At 35.7% G+C, this 21,580-nt stretch overlaps 2 protein-coding genes across 5 annotated transcripts in view; both read left to right on the top strand.

Moving 5' to 3' along the window:
* Nucleotides 1-16,901, top strand: part of Rgk1 (Rad, Gem/Kir family member 1) — a 44,349-nt gene extending 27,448 nt beyond the window's left edge. For 2 of the 3 annotated variants that reach the window (XM_068290744.1, XM_068290745.1), the window contains 10 exons: nt 7,070-7,380; nt 8,090-8,191; nt 8,263-8,574; nt 8,649-8,743; nt 9,609-9,656; nt 12,131-12,222; nt 12,559-12,751; nt 14,927-15,062; nt 15,129-15,281; nt 15,344-16,901. In XM_068290744.1, the coding sequence (XP_068146845.1) occupies nt 7,070-7,380; nt 8,090-8,191; nt 8,263-8,574; nt 8,649-8,743; nt 9,609-9,656; nt 12,131-12,222; nt 12,559-12,751; nt 14,927-15,062; nt 15,129-15,281; nt 15,344-15,461 (1,560 nt within the window). In that variant the 3' untranslated portion in view covers nt 15,462-16,901. The remainder of the gene's footprint in view (nt 1-7,069; nt 7,381-8,089; nt 8,192-8,262; nt 8,575-8,648; nt 8,744-9,608; nt 9,657-12,130; nt 12,223-12,558; nt 12,752-14,926; nt 15,063-15,128; nt 15,282-15,343) is intronic. The other variant, XM_068290746.1, reaches the window with a different exon arrangement.
* A 474-nt stretch (nt 16,902-17,375) lies between these two features.
* On the top strand, nt 17,376-21,546 carry Vps35 (Vacuolar protein sorting 35). Of its 2 annotated transcripts, none has more exons than XM_068290672.1 (7): nt 17,376-17,480; nt 18,296-18,485; nt 18,551-19,284; nt 19,340-19,575; nt 19,640-20,557; nt 20,619-20,802; nt 20,866-21,546. In XM_068290672.1, exons 1-7 carry the CDS (start codon nt 17,478-17,480, stop codon nt 21,025-21,027), a joined length of 2,427 nt encoding a protein of 808 aa, XP_068146773.1. In that variant the 5' UTR covers nt 17,376-17,477; the 3' UTR covers nt 21,028-21,546. The 2 variants fall into 2 exon arrangements, with proteins under 2 accessions (XP_068146773.1, XP_068146772.1); XM_068290671.1 differs by having other exon boundaries at nt 17,391-17,732.
* The last annotated feature ends 34 nt before the right edge of the window (nt 21,547-21,580 follow it).

Here is a 21,580-nt window from a genome sequence, read left to right as displayed (position 1 = left end):
ATTGGTTGCCCTCACAGATTGTTTATATTTTATATTGGACTTTAGCTTTATTTTGTATTTTATTTTATTTGATTTACTTGTAAACATCAAAATCACAAACAGAAACAAAACAAGTGTGTGCTCTGAGAAAAGATCCATCTCACTTCCTCCGCCCCTCTCTATCTCTATCTATCCCTCCCTCTCTCTCTCTCTCTCTCTTTCTCTTTTTGGCTGTCTAGTTATATCTAGATATTTAACGATTTCCTTATAATTGTCAGTGAGTATGCATTTCTCTCTCTCTTTCTTCATCTCATGCAAAATAAAATTCATGAAGATGAATGGAAAATGTATGAACATTTCCTCGTGCAGAGAAAAAACAACAACATGTTCTTTATATATGTATGTATAAATGTAGCAAAAACAATTAAAACCTTATACAATGCAGTCATAATAAATTGAATCTTTAATACAAAATGTACTCTTCATATAATATATAAATGGATTCAAGTCCTTAGATCTTCTTAAATTATTCATTGGGGTGTAAATTTTGTAATTGTTTTGCTTCTGTTTTTCTTTCTTCTTTTTTTCTATGGGGGCTTGATTCAACCTTCTTGGGGTTTTTCCAAATATATCAACCTATAAATTAGTATCATATATCTTGTCCATCCCCCAACCCAGTTCGTTTTTTTTTCTACTTTTGCCTGCTGCCATTGTTCACCTTCAGGTAATAAAGAACCTCTGAAGTCTTGTGCGAATTATTAGCAAGCACGCACCTCGAATCGAGTCAGGTCTAGCCTTGTGTGTGTGTGTGTCTGTGTGAGTATATATGTATGTATATGGGAACTATCAGTGTTCAGTGCAACTTCCCAACCCACCTTATCCAACCTCCTTTCGGTTAGCCGCCTTCAAAGTAAACATTGAAAGCTTCAAAAACATTTTTGCCATTGTTCATGAATGTTGTTTGTGTTGTTCTTGTTTCCTATTGATTTTGCATTGAGTGGACATGAAAATTGATGAGGGTCGAGCGGCGAGAGAGCGGCGGAGGAGGCGAAATGTGTTAACATGAAAATGCATTTGTTTAGGCCTTGGCTGTCATAAGCAGGCCCAAAGTAAGCAACAGCAAATGCATTTTACTTCGTTCCCGCCTCATCCACACACCACCCAACTCCACCCCATTTAGCACCCTTACCTATGTAGCCGTGTCCTTCGCTTGGCAAAAACTTACAAGGAAAACGGGCAAGGAAAATCCAGTCTAATGGCTAAAAGAAAACCATTTGAACAGCTTATGTAATTTCATTCTTTTTTTTTTTTTTTTTTTTGTTTTCTTAATGTAATCTTAGAAGCCATGAGAGAGAGCTCGAAAATCTTTTAAACTTAAATTGCAAGCACATTAATTTCTATTCAAACTAAAAACATTGACTTTTCATTTTTTAAAAGAGAAATGGAATCCATGTTAGTTCTTTGAACTGTGGCACCTGGTCAATTGACCTTCTCAATAATCCCCCCATTTAGATTTCCAAATTAAACTTTTCTTCTATTTATGAATCAATTAATTTAGCTAATTATGCTTGCGAACTTTTCTTAATCACCCCTCAAACCTAGTTGAAGGTCGCAACGAGAAATTTTCGCCCTGTTTTCCCATTTTTGAATGGGTCACCCAGTAATTGTATAATTGATGGGTCTACTTTTACCCACTCTCCCAGGCGGTTCATTGACTTTCATTGGCCATTGATTCAGGGTCAACCGTTTGGCAAAAGAAAAGTGAGCCAAAAAATTATTTGCCATAAGTTGTGGTCAAGGCAGCAATTTAGCCAATGGCCAAGCAACAAACCTGCTAATTGCCAAAAGGCAAATAAACTTTGCCTCCCCTCACACACACACACGCAGAGAAGAGAAGGAAAATGCTTTTGATTTTTCTTTTTGGGTTTGGCAATTATTAATGATAGTTTTTCGATTAGATTTTAATTGGGCAAATGAACCGATACAAGCGAGCTGACTGGAATATATACATATAGAGGACAGTGTGTTTCTGTGTGCGGGGCTCACCCACTGACCCTCCCTCCTTTTGCTGTTTGTCCTAGAAATTTAAGTGTCATTTATTAACTGATTTATAGGCACAACTGGCTGTTGTTTTCCTGCTTCTGCCTTTTGCATACTTATTTCTTTAGCTGCTTTTGCATTTCTTTTCATTCTCTATCTCTCCCCCCTCTCTCTCTCTGTGTCTTTGAGTGAGAATTCATTGACCCCAATTTGTGAATTGCCGAAGGCTGCTGCATTTGCTGCAGTTCAGCAGAGCCATAAATAAACCTTTGCTATAAATAAACAAACATAGATATATAGATATATGTATCGTTATAGTATAATATACGTATGTATGTGTGTGTGTGTGTGCAGATTCTATAGGCAATTGCATTGTTGCATTTGTTGTTGTCTGGCAAGATCTTAACCCAAAAATAGCCATCTGCACGGAAAATTCCAAGCACCTCTGCTAATAGTTTCATTTCACAGAAAATGGAAACATTTCCTTTTTTTCCGCTACAGGTGAATAGACTTTGCACTTTCCATTCATGCACCAGCAGCGTGATCCAACTAACTTGGCTATAAAGGGGGGAAAACTTTGCTTATTTCTTTTGATTTCAGGTAGTTTCAGGGAAACGCTGGAGGAATGCATTCATAAACAATTTCTAATTTACTTTGGCAATTGCCAAAAACGAGACAATATGAATCTCATTTATTGCCCAATCATCTGTTTTATTTCCAATGTCCGATGTAACTGATATATGCATCTATATCTTGTGTCTATAATTTCCTTATTTGGGTCTTACACATTTTGAAAGATAAACTGGCCAAAAATTAACGTAATATTGGTCTTTACAAAACTCTTGCAGACTGTTTAACTCATAAGCTAAATACAGTTCCAAAAGAGACTTTCTTTGCTCCTTTTTTTTAACACTTCAGACGAAATACTTTATTGAACTAAGTATTCAATTTTCAATTTCAAACCCAAATTCTTCATGGACCCAATGATTTAATTTACAATTTCAAGTGGTGAAAGCATCAAGTAGGTAGACTTAATTAACCTTTGACTTATTAAGAGCCCAATCTACATTTAATCAAGATAGAAAGCTAATTAGATCCATTTTGGTTTTTCTTTAAATTTGAAAAAGGAAAGTGGATAAAGCTATAAGGGTTCTCCTCCTCGGTTCCCCTTTTTGTCTCCCTTTTTATTCATGAGTTCTAAAAAACTAACATTCAAAAGAAGTTATTTAATTTTTGGTATTTCGAGGGCAAATTTATGAAATTTGTATCCTAAATGTTGGATAAAACTTGGGGATATTTATGAAATTTGTATCGTAAATGTTGGATAAAACTTGGGGATGTTTATGAAATTTGTATCGTAAATGTTTCCTTAAAATACACAAAACAGATTTGAAGATTTTGATTTTAAAGGCTTTGCTTGAAAACTCTATTTTTTTACTCCTTTAGCTTAGCATAAATAAAATTTCATATCAGCTCAGGGACAAGAATAGAAGGATTAACTTATAGTTCCATATGAAAATCTCTTAAATTGAAAGTATAAGGCATAATCAAGGAGAACGGTAAAATTTCGCAAATTATTCTAAAATTTTGAAATATTATAGAACAATATTTAAATATAATATTAAAGTTCCTAAAAGCAACTAACGTTAGATGGGCAATGCCACAAATCTCACTGAAATTGTCTTTTATAATTGGTAAAATTAAAAATACTTAAATTTTTGTTAATTCCAGTCCGAAAAAGAAAGGATTTGGATCCATGTCCATACAAAACTGATGCAATGCTTTCCATCGATTTCAAGAGAATCAGTTTTCCATGTATGTAGGTAACAAAATAATATTTCACTGATAATTATCGCAACGATAAATTCGTAATCTATAATAAAAAGTCGATAAAGCGTTGTAATATCAAGCGTTTCAATATTTCAACATGGCAAACGGTCAAAGTAATAAAGATATTTTTCCTAATTTTCCATCTGTTTGTCTATATATTTTTCTCGCTAGCTCTCTCTCTCTCTCTCTCTCTCTTTCTCTCTGGCTCTTCTGTTTTGAAATATTATTTTTAATATTTTTTTTTTGGGTGTGTGATGATAAAAATAGCCACCTAAACTCCGTCTTCACTCAATTCAAGTGAATTTCACAGACGATTGAACGACGTTTAAAGTGAAAATTGCCAGAGGATAGAAAACGTTGAGTTGGGGCCAAACAAGTAATTTACATGATGCCAGGCATAGAATATTTTTATACTTGTTTAGACAAACTAGAAAAGTATTTATAAACCCTTCATTTGAAAGGGGCTGGGAGCAGGTTACCTGCCAGGCAGCCGATTAAAGTGTGAAACTGAACACTGGCAGACGCCTTCTGGCAAATTACCAGCTAATTTATGCACATATTTTTGGCATAGTTAGCTTTGGAGAAGAGAGTAAACATTTTCCTTCTTCTTTTTTGCCAAATTAATGATTTACATGATTTTGTGTCTGCATTAATTTGCATTGCCCATAAACATGAACGAGAACAAAAACAGAAGCAGATCCCCAAAAAAAAAAAAAAGTAAACCAATTGCATTCCAAAATTGATATAAACAAAAACCTGAGTGGCCGCACGTACGCGCTAACAGCAAAAACATTTGACAGTTAAAGTTGATTTTGAATTTAAATATTTTTCAATTATCATTTTCCACAATTATTAGTTCATTTCAGGCATGCTTAACATTTCATTTATCTATTTAAAAAACAAGAAATATTTAACAGAAAAAAAGTACGCAAAAAGTTTTCTACATTTGCAAAAGCCGAATAATTCTATGCTCTTACTGATTTTACTCATTCTTATCTGATATGCAAGAGATCGTGTCTAACATTCAAAACTAAGATTTACCTAAGATGGTTTTAACAATTTATAACTTGCCTTTGGTAGACAACTCCACCTATCCTCCATATCCATATTAGTTTCCTCACAATTAGTTATGTGAATTAATCAATCTATATACCTATATAGAAAGAGGCGATTCCATTTCTCAAGAAATATACCCTTTTGGGCAAGAGCATTGAAGAGCACTAACGGAATGATTTTTTTCACACATTTCAATTTGCTATCGTTTGGCTTAATGGTGAAAAGTGATTGGAAACATGAACGCCCAAAGCAAAGAAATCTATGGAACAGATTTTCCTTCTTAACAAAAAAATAAAAAAGAATTGTGAAGAATATTGAAAATTAAATTAAAGCCTACTGAATACTCATTAATTACTTTAAAGTGTATTGGAAAACTTGTCTCAAATGCTAAATTGTCGAGAGAATGATAGCAAGTTTTTCATTTTTATATCCAGTTAACCACTGCTAAAACTAATTGAGAATTACAACTAAATATAGAGAAAGACAGCCTAATGATGGCCAAAAAGTACTAAAACTACTTGAGAATTACAACTAAATGAAGCGAAAGACAACCTAAATCTATTAGGTTCGTCTCATAATTGCTTTCCCATTATATTTATAGTTAAATATTTAAGTCTAAAAAGACAAGAAGTCCTAGAAAGTTATTTTATTTAAATTGTCCATTATATAGTTAGATTTGCTTTGTCTTTATTTAAACTTATACCAAAGCAAAAACTTTAACTTTAACTCTTTTAACTTACTTCCAATCAAAGTAAATTCTCAACATTTGCTTCAGTCTCTTTAGTGTTTAAAGAGTTTATCTCGAACTACCCTAGACTACCAACAGTTTCTGTTTACAAATATTTTATTGTTGTATCTTTTTTTAAGTCTTTGCCAGCAGCATGTGTGGGCATCTATATATACATATATATATATATGTAAATGTGTTTGTGCTTCTGTGTGTGTATGTTGTGTGGTGTCTGGGTCTAAATGCAATTATTAATACGCATTCGATGCTGCAGCAAAAGTATTTTTAGTTTAGCCATCATCGCGACCAAAAAGCAAAGTCACCAAAAACCAAAAATATTTATTACTCGTACGACGCATGTTACACGCATAGTTTTTTTTTTTTTTTTGTGGACAATGGGGTGAGAGGGTAGAAGTAGTGGTATCATTTCGTCATCAGGCCAAATGTGTATCAGTCTATTCAATCGCTCCCAGAAGTGTTCATGACTGAAAGAGAAAACTTTTCTTTTCTCTTGTGGCCACTTGAAACAGATTTGTTATAGAGAAGCAAGCAGAGAAAAGGGAAGGGAACACTCTGGGTGTTAATGAAAGGTAACTTAGATGTGTAGAAGGCCACATAGCAGACGACAGGGAACACTCATTAAAGACAACCACACACTTACACACATTTACACAAATTCACCCTATTAATTAGTAGTGCAAAAAAGTTTTTCTTAGCTATTTTTCTTTCTTTTTTTTTTTTCTTTTTGGTTGTGGCTGCTTTTGTCAGGCCTGCCAATAAAATATACAAATTAATTTCACCATTTTGGGCCAAATAAATTATCCCCCCGAAAACAGGTAAAACTTTCATACGTGTGTGTGTGTGTGAGTGTGTTTGAGTGTGCTTGGTGTAATAATTTATGGTAAAAGTTTTTTGCTGCTTACGTAAATTTCAAGATAATTTGTACCTGCTTGAAATTTATTCGTTTCTTTAGACTTGTAGACAAAACAAAATTCGAAATTAGCCAAAAAATAAAAGTTATTCAAGTGAATTATGCAAAATACAAAATTTTTGCAAAACAATTATTCTCCATAGATATTTCTTTTAACAATCGTGGTCGATTGCATTGAAATATCTTTGGCAAAGTTAAGCAAATTGCCAAAAGCAGTAATAGACCCTCATTAGACTCGTTTAGAGTGGGCTAATGTAGGTTAAGTGGTGGGGGGAGAAAGCAAAGAGCCTTGTACTAAGCACTTTCCTTGGGGTGGGGAAGGGAGTTGGAGGAAAGGAGTTGAAAAAGTATTTGGCAAACACGCAAAGCCATTCAATTCGCCTCTCCCAAAGCAAAAGGGCCAAACTGAAAGAAAAGAAAGGGAATATCCTTGGTGTGAATAAAGTTATCTAGGCATGAACAATTCTCACTAAAGTATTCGGTTTCAATTTTGCTTTCGCTTGTAGCCTTCACTTAGTTTGGACAATACGGTGGAAACGTTGCTGATTAAAAACGAGGGAGATTTCATCAGTGTGGAGCAGGGCAAAGAATTGACAGCGGCCGCAGCGAATGCCCGTAAACGTAACTCACAACAATTGACTCACCATCCGCATGGAGGACATCATCAGCATCATCCGCATTCCCACTCACATCATCATCAGCAGCAGCAGCAGCAACAACAACAACAACAACAACACAAGCGGGACGAGAATATGAGGCAACTGTTGGATGTAACCAATACGCTGACCATTGAGGAGCTAAGAGATTTCGAAATGCGGTAAGCTAAACACAAAAACTCAAACTCAATATAGTAAAAGATTCTTTGACATTTCTCCTGCTCTCGTTGCCCTGGTTCTCGTTATCGTTTTATGACCCAGCTCAGTTTGAGATTTAATTTCCGATTGAAAGCAATCAAATTTAAATTGCTTTAGCATTTTTTTTTCCTCTTCTCTTCTTCTGCATTTTCTTCAATCGCTTTTTACGGTCATCAGTTAAATTTTCTTCTTTTTCTGATTATATTACCCATACGACCTGTTGGTCGATACGTAGTTTCTTAGGCTGCAGTTAAATTGTTCAAATTGATTATGGTCAACAGATATATATAGAGAAGGAGAGAGAGAGAGCGAAAGCACCTAAGATGAGGTGAAAAGGATGACTGTGATGCATCGATGAAATCCTGATTAAGTCACCTAGTCAAATGGCAACTGAAATATACTTGTTCTTGAAATTTTCAGCATATTTTAGCCATGCATGTGAGATGCCTGAAAATCAAGGCTCTAATGGCTTACTTATGCATTCTTGCGTGCCAGGATATCGTTTCATTTCGTTTGGTTTTCTTTTTTTGCTTTTTGTTTGTCACGTTGCCAACAATTTAGCACCCTGTTGACCATGTAATTGAGGCTAAAACAGTTGCTCAAGGACCCAAACACACGTGACTTTGACTTTAGCTTATATTTAATGTCCTTCTGTCCTTATGCCCTCTTTAGCTATGGCTCACCTCATCACAGCCGCTCACAATCTGTTAAGATGCCCGGAAGTCGTGCCTCTGGCCGGCCAAATCAATTGTGTTTACCCCAACAAAGATCTCGGTAAGTTCCCCACTACCAATGATTAGATTAATCTCTGGTTAATCTTTCTTTTTTTATGTTGTCATGCTTAGAGTGGCTTCGATGCCAAATACTGGCGTTGAGGAGGAATACTATAGATTGCGACATTTCTCCATTACGGGCAAGGGTGTGGTTAATCGTGGTGATTCCCTAAAGAGTCGTCGCAGTCGTTCCAATAATAGTGTGGCAAGTTCAAATTCCAGCACAGAGCATTTAACAGCCCAACAGCAACAGCAGCAGCAGCAGCAGCAACAACAACAGCAACAACAACAACAATTGCCAGCTCCAACCTCAACATCGGCCAGAACATCATTGGCCTCCAGTCGAGAGAGCAGCACATCCAATCCAGGCAATGGTCCCTACAGGTAAGTTTCCCGTTTCACCACAATCTAATCGAATTGAATCAAATCGATCATTGTCACTTTCTATTGCCTTTCAGAGTCCTTATGCTCGGTGGCCCGGCAGTGGGTAAAAGTTCATTGGTCTCTCAGTTTATGACCTCGGAGTATTTGCATGCCTATGACACAAGTATTGGTGAGTTGAGATCCAGTTTGCTAATCTATTTGTTGATAGTTTCCCATTAAAAAGTAAATAAATACATATATTTGTGATGAGTCCTGCATTAGCTGACCCCTGTCGTTAATCCCACCGCCATGGATTTGCACTGCATTAACCCCATCCAATGTGTCCAATGTGTCCACTGTGTCTGTGTGTGTGTGTCTAGTGGTTTGTCTGGTTCCCCCTGTCATGACCCTGCCCAGTCCATTTGTGTGTGTTTGATTGTTTGTTGTGTTTTGCAATTGTTTTTTTTTTTTCTTTCTTTGTGTTTCATTTTGTTTGTTGCCCTGGCATTTTCCAATTCTATCTCAGTGTCTTTGCCATTTTTTTCCCCCATATTTATTTTGGCGTTTTATGAGTTTCTCGCATGGAAAATTGTGGAAAACAAACGAACAGTTTTTTTTGGTTTTTTTTCAAGTTCAAATTGAAAATGAAAAATGGAAATTTTTTTTTGGTTTTTACGTTTCTTTTTGGAGTGAATGGTCCAAACATGGGCAAACAAAGCGATGAGAAATTGCGGAAAAATCAGAACATCCTTACATAAATATGCAAATCATTTGCACACTGCAAAAATTGTGATCCTTTGTCGTCACGCCAAACTAGAAAAAAAAGAAACACGAGTTAGCTGAACCCCCACCCACTCCCCTCCCATGATATTTTTATCGAATATTTTGTAAATCTTTGTGTGTGATATTTATCTGTGTTCTCTCTCTTTCTATCTCGCATCATCTCGAACTACAACAAAATATAAAAACCTCATTGAAAACAAAAACAAACAAAAAAAACCGAAACATTTCAAAAAAAACACACAAAATATCTTCGAAAATTTAACGCAAATCAGATCTAGGCAACTCTGATATACGCATACATATTGAAAAAGCCGCTGACGGTAAAAAACAAAAATCCAACAAAAAAATATTTAAAAAAAAAAAACAAAATCAATTAAGAACAAAAATTATCACAAAATATTTTCAACTATTTAATAATATTTATTCCAAATACTTATTACTTATGCTACTCAACTGCTTACAAAATTAAAAAAAAAAAAAAATCTAGAATTACTTCGGTCTATCGAAGTTTTGATACCTTTGCAAATATTTGTATTATACTAAATATATTCTTAAATTGTTTATTTTAAAATTTGCACTACAAGTTTAAAGTTTTAGCCAAATCTTTATGGAAATATTCTTGTTTTATATCTGAAAGCTCTAAGCCTATCTGGGACTGTAAATAGGCAAAAATTAGCCCCCAAGGTATGCAATAAGCAACCTAAGGAGTCGCTTTCTAAAACATATAAAGAAATTTCGAAATGGACTGTAAATAAAAAACAATTCTTTATGCAAACATTGATTATAGAGATGTTTGAGGCTAAAAGGCACATGGAAATTTATTTAAAACAATAAGTTCTTGTTCATATTGCCTTCTTTAAGGGGCAACATTCTCCTTTTTCTCAGCACTACTAGATCGACAGTGGCAAATTTTTATTTTAAAAAATTAATAAAAAACGTATAATTAATAATAATTATCTGCAAGGGTATCAACAAAAGACAAATTCGAAATTTCCACTTATAATTAGCATAGAAAATTGCATTTAAGCGTTGCGTTTTTTTTTTTTCTTCCTGTGTACCTACATATGTATATCCAAAAAAATTCAATTCGATTTACTTAAGTATCTAAAATTCTTTGATCCTAAATCTTTTAAACAAACACAACACGTACACTCTCTCACACCCCGTCCTTTTGGAACACAATGAATCCCTTGCTTCTAAGCCAAATAATTAGGCCAAGCGGCTTATAAGAACAAAAGGCCTAAAAGTAGTTTCCGCTTCCTCTTTACCACCCCACCCGCCCACTATTACTCTCTCACTCTCCTCCAACATGCTCCGATACGCACCGCAGTCTGGCTAAAACAAACAAAACAATCGATTGTTGAATCATTTCGATTTCAGCTTTTGTTTCTTGATTTGATTTATGACTATTTGTTGGGAAAACGTTATTTTTTGTTCAAACATAATTAATATTTAAGGCCATTAGGAGGTTAGGCGTTTTGATTTTGATTCAGATTCTTAATTGATTTCCCCCTCATGTGGCATGGAGGACCTAGCATACAGACGAATTAGAATTCGTTGCCATAAATTCATTTCAAAAATTCAATTATTATTCGTTTCAATTATATTGAGAAGAGGCATTGACATAGCAAATAATATAATATATTTAATCACATCCAATCAGCTTATGCGGTTATTGAAAACAGAAGGCACATATTTTTACCATAAGCTACCTACACTGAAAAATGTTAACTAAAATTTTATAATCAGAAACTATAAAAAGTTTAAGAAAGTCAGTGAGGGAATTGAGTTTTTGCTTGGCATACTTCTAGGAGCTTGAAAATTTAACTAATGAAAGAGTTGAGTTTTTGCATAACATACTTTTGGGAGGCTAAAAACTTTGAGTTCGTCAGAAAGCAGCTCCAAAAGATGCTTTTGTAAAGAAGTCGAGAATTGTGGAAAAGAGTTTAACATCGAAAATTTTTAACTGATATTAGTCGCTCTGGTAGAGTCAATGAATGGACTGAGTTATATTATAGCATACTTTTAGGACCAGAGAGATTTCAGTTAATTGAGAGACTTGTAAGTTTCTTTTTGACAATTTCTGTATTCTTACCGGGTCAAAAGGTCAAAACATAGCTCTGGGTTTTTATTTTTTTTCAAGTGTACACTTGTGGCTTTTGTCATAAGAGTTGGAGTGTTTTCTCTTCCCATTTGGTTTTTAATTAAAAATGCTAAATGAATAATATGAGACATGCACACCACACACACACGCACACGCACTCACACAACCACAAATACATTGCACACACAGTGAAAGCACTTGCCATATTGCATATCATAGCATACCTTTGGGGGCAATTCAAATGCTGCAAATGCATTCGTCCTGTTGTTTTTTTTTTTTTTTTTTTTTTTTGGGTGGCTGGGAAGAATTCCCCCATTTCGAATTTGTAAAATTCCAAACCCAAGCATGCATTCGCAAAACTCAAAATATGAAAAATTCCTTGTTCCAAAAACCGAAATTGGAATGCCAATTCAACACTTGTACATAGCTCAAACCACACGCCATGAACTAATCCTAATGTAATATTTCGATAACTAAAAACCAAAAAATATTTCTCTGTATAAAGTTATGCACTTTCCGAAAGTTATTTATTTATTTTTGCATATTCATTGGCCATTAATACATACGTACACATTCTTTCTAACTAATACTCAGCTATGGCTATGTTTCCATTTTCTGTGGTTTTCAATTATAATTAAGATGAGTATCCAACTATTTATTGACTTTCATATATATCTGTGTCTATGATAGATGATGAATCTGGTGAGAAGGCCGTATCAGTATTACTCAGTGGCGAGGAATCGGAATTGATATTCATTGATCATGGCTATACGGACATGACGGTAAGTGCACAAACATTTATCATACTAGTAAATCCAAAAAGGGCGAAAGTTAAGTGGGTTAAGCCAAAAACTTTAAGGCCAATCGCACTCAATTTATGTAGCTGTCTGTCTGTGCGACTCTCAGTCTCTCTCTGTGTGTGTGTGGCATTTTCATAATGCCATTAACATGCACAGGAGCCAGCAGCATCAGCATCATTCCTATCAGCCCATCCACTATGTAGGAGGGGAAAAAAACAAGCTTTCAGCACTCTCAGTTCAGCACTCAACCTCACTCAATGTCATTTTGTTGTTGTCCTCTTTCCCTTTCAACACACTCACACACACATACACATACAGCCGGATGAATGCTTGACCAACTATGATCCGCATGGCTATTGCGTCATCTATTCAGCCGCGGACCGGAGCAGTTTCAATATAGCCGAACAGGTGCTTCAAATTCTATGGACCAATCAGAATATAGCCCAGAAAGCAGTCATATTGGTATCGAACAAAGCGGATTTGGCCAGGAGTCGTTTGGTTACATCTGAAGGTAAGCTCAATTGGCTTTTAACAACTAACCAAATAGATGGACATAAGAGAGTTTATGTTCTCAATTTATATACTTTTATATATATATATGTATATACCCTAACAAGAAGTGTAGTAAGCTCTTATAGAGGCAATGTTTTGTGTCATACTCTTGAAAGCAAAGCAAACTGATTTAGATAGAAGCTATGATGAATAGAATAGAGATTTACTATGTTTTGTACAACTGAATTAAAGTTAACTGGCATTCCCCGTATAAAATCAAACAGCTGTAACAATAATATGACCAAGACAAAAGTATTGAGAGACATTTCGTTCCTCTTTATCCATCATCAGTCTAGGACCATTTTGATCGCTTGGTTTAAGAGTTTTGGATCAACAACGGGACAGGCTTCACCCGATGGATAACGTACTAAAATTTATCGAAAGCAACCCATCCATTACAAATTCATCGATTATTAACTCCTCTCTATCTGTCTTATTTTACTCTAAGCAATCAAAAGGATCCAAAATGGATCTTTGCTTAGTAATTACAATAAAAACAAGATCCATTTCCCAAAAAGGTCAACATTTTCCAGGGTAACTAAAAGTCGACTTCGACTCTAAGCCTTGTCTTTCACTTTGTCTAAGAAATTCAATATTTTTTGTGTTAAATTGCATTTATGGTTTTAATGGTCGCTTAAGTAAGGTAAAGTTTTTGCCATTTTTTTTTTACCAAGGGGGGTAAAGGAAATTGTTTCGGCTCAAAGCAAAGAAAAAAAAAACCAAGAATAAAGAAAAATTGATTACATTTTTTTTTTTTTTGCTCCTTAGGCATGTGGTTTTTCTCTTTCCCCTCATACTTCGGCCCAAAGACCCTCCACTCACTCACACTGCTGTGTCCCTTAAGCCTATTGTTGTACTTAGCTTAGGGGAAGTGACTCCTGAAGGCCCTCCATCCTGAATTCATAAAGTATTTATAGAATTTTTCATGCTTTAGTTATGTGAAGAGCAAAAATGTTGCGAAATTTTCATAATCATAAGATAGCGAATGGAATTAAGTGAATTTGTATTCGAATTTAGAGACTAGAGACACACAAAAATTTCATGTACCAAATTCTTGGCCCCCATTTAAAACTTTGGCTTAAGAGCTTTTGGCAAACAGTATTTTTGTTGTTGTTTTTAATTGCTAGTCCTCCTGCCGGTGAAATCATTTAAGAGCCCCTTCATACAATTTTAATTTGTTTGTCCCCCATTTTCATTAGAAGTTTTACCTTTTTGCTGCCCCTTTTTGCTTCTTGTTCGCATTGCCTGTTGTTTCTGGCATACTAAATGATGTTTGGCAAAATTATATTTAATTGAAATGAATTTGCCAAAGCGAGGGGGAGAGAGAGCCAAGTTTTGCCCCCTTTAGGTACCTTTTTGACTGTGTCCTAAAAGGGTACATTAAAGTCGTATGAAACTAAGAGACGAAACTCTCTGACATCCGGATTACATATTCTCTATAAGTATCAACAGAAATTTTGTTTAGAATGCTGTTTCTAGCATACTTTTGGGGGAGAAAAATGCACTAATAAATCAATTTCCAGTGCAAATTGAAGGGAATTTCAAGTTCGTAGTGTTGACTTGCTACCAGGATTCCATTTTCAGTTGCCAATGTTTACTTTTAATTAGGCTCATTGCTTTTGTCGTGGTGCAAGTTGAATGCTTAAAGCGTGTGTAGGATTTTTAATAAAACGAGAAATAAGTATAACGAACAAACATGGGCTATCAAAATCTAATAAAAGGCAAAAGCGTAGAACAACTTTCGGCACATCGTTAATAAAATTTGTCATAAAAGCCAATGTCAATGGCAAAAATCTGGGATGTTGGGCCCAGTGACAAAATATATGAGTGTAAGCAACACAAGGGCGGGGCAAAGCCAATGGGATGGGATGGGATGCAAGGCGAATGGATGCTTCAGATTTTTACGACAAGTGTTTTGCGCCAGACGTGTCCAAGTTTTTGTTGATTCTGGTTTTTATGATGCACCTTGGGAGAGTTAACTGAGTTAACTAAGCGAAGTCATTCGATTTGATTAACTAACAGAGAGCTTAAGCATAGAGGCTACAGAGACTTACCATTATTCCAAGCATACTTACTTTTATTTCATATTTTAATAACACTTTTCCCCCTGCTCCCCTCCTCCTTCGTTTTGCAGAGGGCAAGGCCATGGCCACGGCGTATGACTGCAAATTCATAGAAACTTCTGTGGGCATTAATCACAATGTGGATGAGTTGCTGGTGGGTCTGCTGTCGCAGATACGACTTAAACTGGAGAATCCCGAAAAGTCAAGGTAGGTAAAATGAGAGTTGTTTGAAAGGATAATATTTATATGCGGTTTAAATGTTTATTTCTACAGGGATCTATTCCGTAAGCGCTCTATCCGCAAGTCAAAGCGTCGCGCCTGCTCTCCCCTCAGTGCTGGCTGTCTGAATGCCAATACTCCGTTGGGTCCTCTGTCAGGTCCTCTGGGCGAAGGAGCTGGCACACCACCAGGCAGTGCCCACAGCAGGTACTTAAATACTTTCATCCATTTCAAGAAGAAGCAATATCTGATTCCTTTTTCCTTTGCAGTCCTCGCAAATATCGCGGTTCCCGCACTTCCACCAGTCTTAAGGTCAAAGGTCTATTGGGACGCGTCTGGACGAGAGATTCCAAGTCCAAAAGCTGTGAGAATCTCCATGTTCTCTAAGCAGCTGCAGAGCATTTTGTTTATTTCTAAAAATTTTGGTTGAATCGAAATTGAAACAAAACAAAAAATTACCAATAGACTCCATTCATTTGGGTTTCTTCAAGTGCCCGAAGATTTTGTAAATATTGTATTTTTATGCTTTAAAATTACATTTATTTTCTAAGAATCTTATGTACCTAATTTTAGTTTATTTATGACAAAAAAAAAAAATATATATATATATACATTTACATTTAAATATTTATTTTGATGACTTTTTTGTTTGGTTTTGTTTTTGTGGAGCGGGTAAAATAATTTTAACAAAAGGAAATCCAAAATCAAAAAGCAATAATTTTATAAACAAAATAAACTATGAGACACAACAAATTGAAAAAAGGAAACCAAAAAAAAAAAACTTAAATTAAAATTGTACTGATTTATTGCAAAAAGTCTTGGCATAAAAAAAAAACATTTTGTGCGCCGAATAGAATTTATTGTTAATTATGTATAATTAAATTGAATTTTCAATATAATCTTAAATATTTATTAATTGATTGTTAATTCTTAAAGCATATATTGAATATTTAAACACAATTATATATATACATACATACATATATGAAGAAACACATTTTTTGGGCTTGTGTAGAATTTTTAGAATAATTTTTTGATTTTCATAATTTATTTTTTAGCCAGTTGAAACCCATTTTGGTCATAATCCAGAGGTTTCTCCAACATTAACTAGTCGTCGCGGGACCATTTCAAAATTGGAATATTGAACAAAAATGAAAAGAAAACAAATGTTTTTTAGTTTTACGATATATACAAACATATATCAAAAAGCAAAACGCAAAAGGCAAAGGAACACACATAAAAGTTCAACAAAAACTTAGTAAATTTTTGCGATTTTTATTCAAAACCCAATATATATATATATATATACATATATAAATCATATATCCTATAAAAACTCACGATTTCAACTTATAGATGTGAATTAAAAGACAAATGCATGTATATCAATATCAAAAAAACAACAAAAAAACAAATACAAAAACAAATATATTGCAGCACAATGGAATTTACCTTAATTGATGGAGAAATTAAAAAAACTCTAGGAAAATTGGAGGAAAACACATATAGAAAAAACGTGCATACTTAACTAATTGTAATATACATAAATGCATTACTATATATGTATACATACATACCTATTACCTATATATAATTATATTTACTAGAATCTAGATGTAATTTTCATTTTTTGTCCCAACACAAAAAATTGCAGCAAATTCGAGCCGTAGTTCAATTGAAAATTGTAAAAAAAAAAAACCAACAATAGGCAAAAAACACAAAGAAAACTGGTATTAAGATCGAGTTTAAGAGTTTAACTTTGAATCCAAATGAATATTCCATTTTATTCTACGTGTAATAAATGTGTATAAAAACAAAACCAAAAAACATGTCGAATCTTTGAACTTCCAGCCAGAATAATTGAATTTTGAATTTTTCTGAATACATTTATTTTCTGTGAATATTCAAAATTATTCGCTATAAGTTGTTTCCTATTCGTGGGCAGGACTTCACACGGGTATGGCACCCTGTATTTCAGTATTAAGGTTAATAATTGGCTTTTAGAGTTGTTCTTAAAAGTTCTTACAAGAATTAAGGTCCTAAGATTTACTTTTCCACTCAAGGGCAATGAAGGAATCAGGATAATTGATAACTATAACAAATTTTAATACCAATATTTATAACAAGTGCTAAAATGCTTAAAAAAGTCAAACCTCCGAGAAAATACCCTACCCTCTGAGGTTCGACGTTGTCAAATTTGTTCAACTTATCGGTTCGATGTTGGTTTGAGAAGCATTGAGTAGATTCAAGAGCGCCACTATCGCGATGCGAAGTTTCGATAACATACTCAAATTCGAGTCACCGATAACCGCGGATATCGATAAACGTTGAACAAAAAATCCCGAAAAGAAAAGTTGCAAAAGAAACATTTAGGAAAATTAAAAAATTTGCTACATTTTGATAATGGTAAGTACGCCGCCCTCTCCCCTGTAGCCAAGCAGATGCCGGGAAGCGTGAATTGAACGTGCACCTTGACTAACCAATCGAGAACAAGAGAGTAAAACACTTTTTAACTGGACCTCTGCCGACGACGTCAACGCCCCCGCCGCTCCAGCTCCCGCCCCCCTTATTGACACACAATAAAAATAATCACCCACAATGTACCCATGGAGCTCATCCTCGTATAGCGGGCAAGCACCCAATTCTACTGATTCTAGGGTAATTAATTCCTTTACACCAAACATATTAAATACTCTCTACAATTCTGATTGCCTTCCATTCCCGGCCAGGCTGAATGAGGAGGCTTTCAGAGGAAGCCGAATTGTAAATCTCAAGCTTTATCATTGTCTGCACAAGAGTTAAAACAATTTTGTTAATATCTATTTGCATATTGCTTTTCTAGTAATTGTAACTAAAACTGTGTTTACTAACTAAAATTGTCAATAATATGTATTAGCCGGCAGCCAAATGAGTTGCTTTAAATATTAGGCGAAAAAAAAAACTTGTATTGTGTAGGATAATATTGAAAAATGGATTGTGATAAACATTCATTTGAGTACTTTCACTTGAGTGACATTGTTCTAACTCTGCTTTCCACTCAAAACATATAAAAAGAAGGCTTATCTTGTTCTGTACATTGTTTTCTTTTTTTCTCAATACGTTACTTGTGTCACATTTAAATTTGCTCTGTTCTCTGTTCGGTGTCAATGTCAAGCTCGCAAGACTCCAAGCTATTTAAATCATCTATAACACACGATGCCGTTTGCTATACTTCTTTCCAGACCATGCCCAATGGTTTGGATGACCAGGAGAAGCTACTTGCCGAGGCGGTAGGTGCAGCCCGCAAGCAGGCATTCCAGATGAATCATTTTCTGGACAAAGAACGTATGTTGGATGCGCTGAAATGTGCCAGCACCATGTTAAGCGAATTGCGCACTTCTTTGCTATCGCCAAAGAGTTACTACGAGTTGTGTGAGTATTCCGAAAAAGTGTGTTTAGTTCAATCGATTGAGTAATATCATTTCAATCCCTTTTAGATATGGCTGTCACGAACGAACTTTGCCATATGGAGATATATCTTGGCGAGAAGAGCAATAAAGAGACAGATTTATATGAATTGGTCCAATACTCGCACACCATTGTGCCACGCCTTTATCTGCTGATCACAGTGGGCATTGTCTATATCAAGAACGATTCGACACTGAAGCGTAGCATTCTTAAAGATCTGGTTGAGATGTGTCGTGGTGTACAGCATCCACTTAGAGGTCTGTTCCTGCGCAACTATTTGCTTCAGTGCACCCGCAATATTCTGCCCGATGTTCTTGTGGCGGATAATGAGCACGAGGGCAATGTCTATGATGCCATTGATTTTGTCCTCACAAATTTTGCGGAAATGAATAAACTGTGGGTCCGTATGCAGCATCAGGGTCACTCCAGTGAAAAGACGCGAAGGGAGAAGGAGCGTGAAGAACTTAAAATACTAGTGGGCACCAATTTGGTGCGTCTCTCGCAATTGGAATCTGCCACGCTGGAGACATATCAGCGTTTAATATTGCCTGGCATACTGGAACAGGTGGTCAGCTGTCGTGATGCCATTGCCCAAGAGTATTTGATGGAGTGCATTATTCAGGTCTTTCCCGATGAGTTCCATTTGCAGACTCTGGACCCATTCCTGAAATCATGTGCCCAACTGGAGACGGGAGTGAATGTTAAGAATATTATTATATCGTTAATCGAACGTTTGGCGGCCTATAATCAACGCAGTGGCAAGGTAATCCCGGCTAGAAAGCTACAATTACAAAGTTTAACTTCATTTCTATTTGCAGTCCAGTGGCAATGCCATCGATGCTATAATACCCGCCGAGGTGGAACTTTTTGAGGTGTTCAGCGTGCAGGTGGCCAATATTGTTCAGACAAGGATGGACATGCCATTGGAGGATACAATATCGCTGCAGGTTGCTCTATTAAGTCTGGCACAAAAAGTCTATCCGGATCGTGTGGATTATGTGGACAAAGTGCTGGGCACTACGGCACAAATACTCCAGCGTATGAACATGAACAAGTGAGTCAACGTGGAGTCAAATTGAAGGTTCAATTTTAATTTTTCAATCTCTTCTGTTTTTAAGTATTTCACATCTGTTGTCGGTTAATCAGGAGTTATCCCGCCTCCTGCGTATTTGCATAGACTTCTATAACAACGCCTTGACCATTATCCAGCTGCATAATTTCTGTCCTCTTCTCGAGACATTCGATTACACTTCGCGTAAATCGTTGGCCTTGTACTTGGTGATGAATATTTTGGAAAATGAGACTACGGTATCCACTGCTGATCAGGCCGACAGTTTATTGACTATTATAACGCCGCTGATCAAAGATGATGAAACGCTAACGAATAAGGATAATCCTTTGGGTGGTGGTGGATCTGGCAGCAATAGTACCGATGCCGAGGAATTTGCCGAAGAGCAAGGCGTGGTAGCCAGGTTTATACATCTGTTGCGTTCCGATGAACCAGATATGCAATATAAAATGCTTCAAACTGCCCGCAAACATCTGGGCAATGGTGGAGGTCAGCGTTTAAAGCACGTACTGCCGCCCTTGGTCTTTGCTGCCTACCAGTTGGCATTTAAGTATAAGGCCATTGCCGAACAAGATGAGAATTGGGATAAGAAGTGTCAAAAGATCATACAATATTGTCATAGCACGATTAGTGCCTTGGCCAAGGCTGATTTGCCCGATTTGGCGTTACGTCTATATCTACAGGGAGCATTGGTGATTGGAGAGATACGCTATACCAACCATGAGACAGTGGCCTATGAATTCATGACACAGGCCTTCTCCCTCTACGAAGACGAAATATCCGATTCCAAAGCCCAATTGGCGGCCATAACCCTAATCATGTCCACATTCGAGCAAATGTCCTGTTTTGGCGAGGAAAACGCTGAGCCATTGCGCACAAATTGTGCCCTAGCAGCATCGAAATTGCTAAAGAAGCCAGATCAATGTCGTGGCGTTGTGGCCTGTGCGTCATTATTCTGGAGTGGCAAGTGAGTGACTAACTAAACATTCAGTCTATATCCAACTAATGTGTAATAATTGTATTTGCAGGAAAAACGGAGAGGAAATGCGAGATGAAAAGCGTACCTTGGACTGCCTAAAGAAGGGAGCACGCATTGCTTCCCAATGTCTGGACGCCGGAGTACAAGTGCAGCTATATGTGGAGCTGTTGAATCATTATCTCTTTTACTTTGAACGCGGCAATTCCCTCATCACTGTGGCCATGCTGAATCAGGTAATTGATTCATCCAACCATAAAAGCTACCCCTACTAACTGACTTTGACATCAATTTTCAAGCTCATTGCCAAGGTTAATGAGGAGCTACCCAACTTGGAACCAAGTGAGGAGACTAAACAAATTGAGAGCCATTACAAAAATACCATAGCCCATTTACGCAGTCGCATGGAGTCCAATGATGCCAATCTCGAAGTATCCTTTGCCGGCATCACTCTCAATTAGCAAAAATCATAAGCTGAATCTACGTCTGTCTGGCCTATTTTTGTACTACTAAGCAAACACCGAGCGATAAAACAAACGACATATTCCAAAACACAAAACAAAACAAAATTTAGGGCAAATGCTTATTGATCATAATTCTTCAGTTTAAACAATTTCTTTAACTCTTCCTATCGATTCTCTAAGTTTCTATATTATCTGATTATTTAATTGTAAGTGCAAAGTATATAGTACATGGCAAAACAAAAAACAAACAAACTATATACACATTCTTGATTATTTCTCTGATTTGAAATTGTATTTAGGTATTAAATAAAATATATATATTTTATTTTATTCTTATATTATTTAATCCACATGTGAGAAAATATTGTTAAACAGCAAGAAAAGAGAATTCGAAATGAAAATGATTATACAATATTATATACATATAATAACTATACACACAATGATCGAACAATTTATTTGTTTGTTTGTATGACAAAATAAAGTTAAGAATAAATTGTTTTCGCAAAAACTAAACTTAATTTTTGTTCCCAAAACTAAATGAATCAAA

Source organism: Drosophila tropicalis, unplaced genomic scaffold (assembly GCF_018151085.1).
Source record: "Drosophila tropicalis isolate 14030-0801.00 unplaced genomic scaffold, ASM1815108v1 contig_593, whole genome shotgun sequence".
NCBI lineage: Eukaryota > Metazoa > Arthropoda > Insecta > Diptera > Drosophilidae > Drosophila > Drosophila tropicalis.
The sequence above is the reverse complement of the archived record's forward strand: the minus strand, read 5'-3'. Positions and strand labels throughout refer to the sequence as shown.

What these genes read in the sequence shown, in the direction of transcription:
- Vps35 (XM_068290671.1), top strand. Translation starts at nt 17,673, where the DNA reads ATGTACCCATGGAGCTCATCCTCGTATAGCGGGCAAGCACCCAATTCT. An exon ending in CCAATTCTACTGATTCTAGG is followed by an intron (nt 17,733 to 18,295) that starts GTAATTAATTCC and finishes ACTTCTTTCCAG; the next exon opens with ACCATGCCCAATGGTTTGGA. An exon ending in ATAATCAACGCAGTGGCAAG is followed by an intron (nt 19,285 to 19,339) that starts GTAATCCCGGCT and finishes TTCTATTTGCAG; the next exon opens with TCCAGTGGCAATGCCATCGA.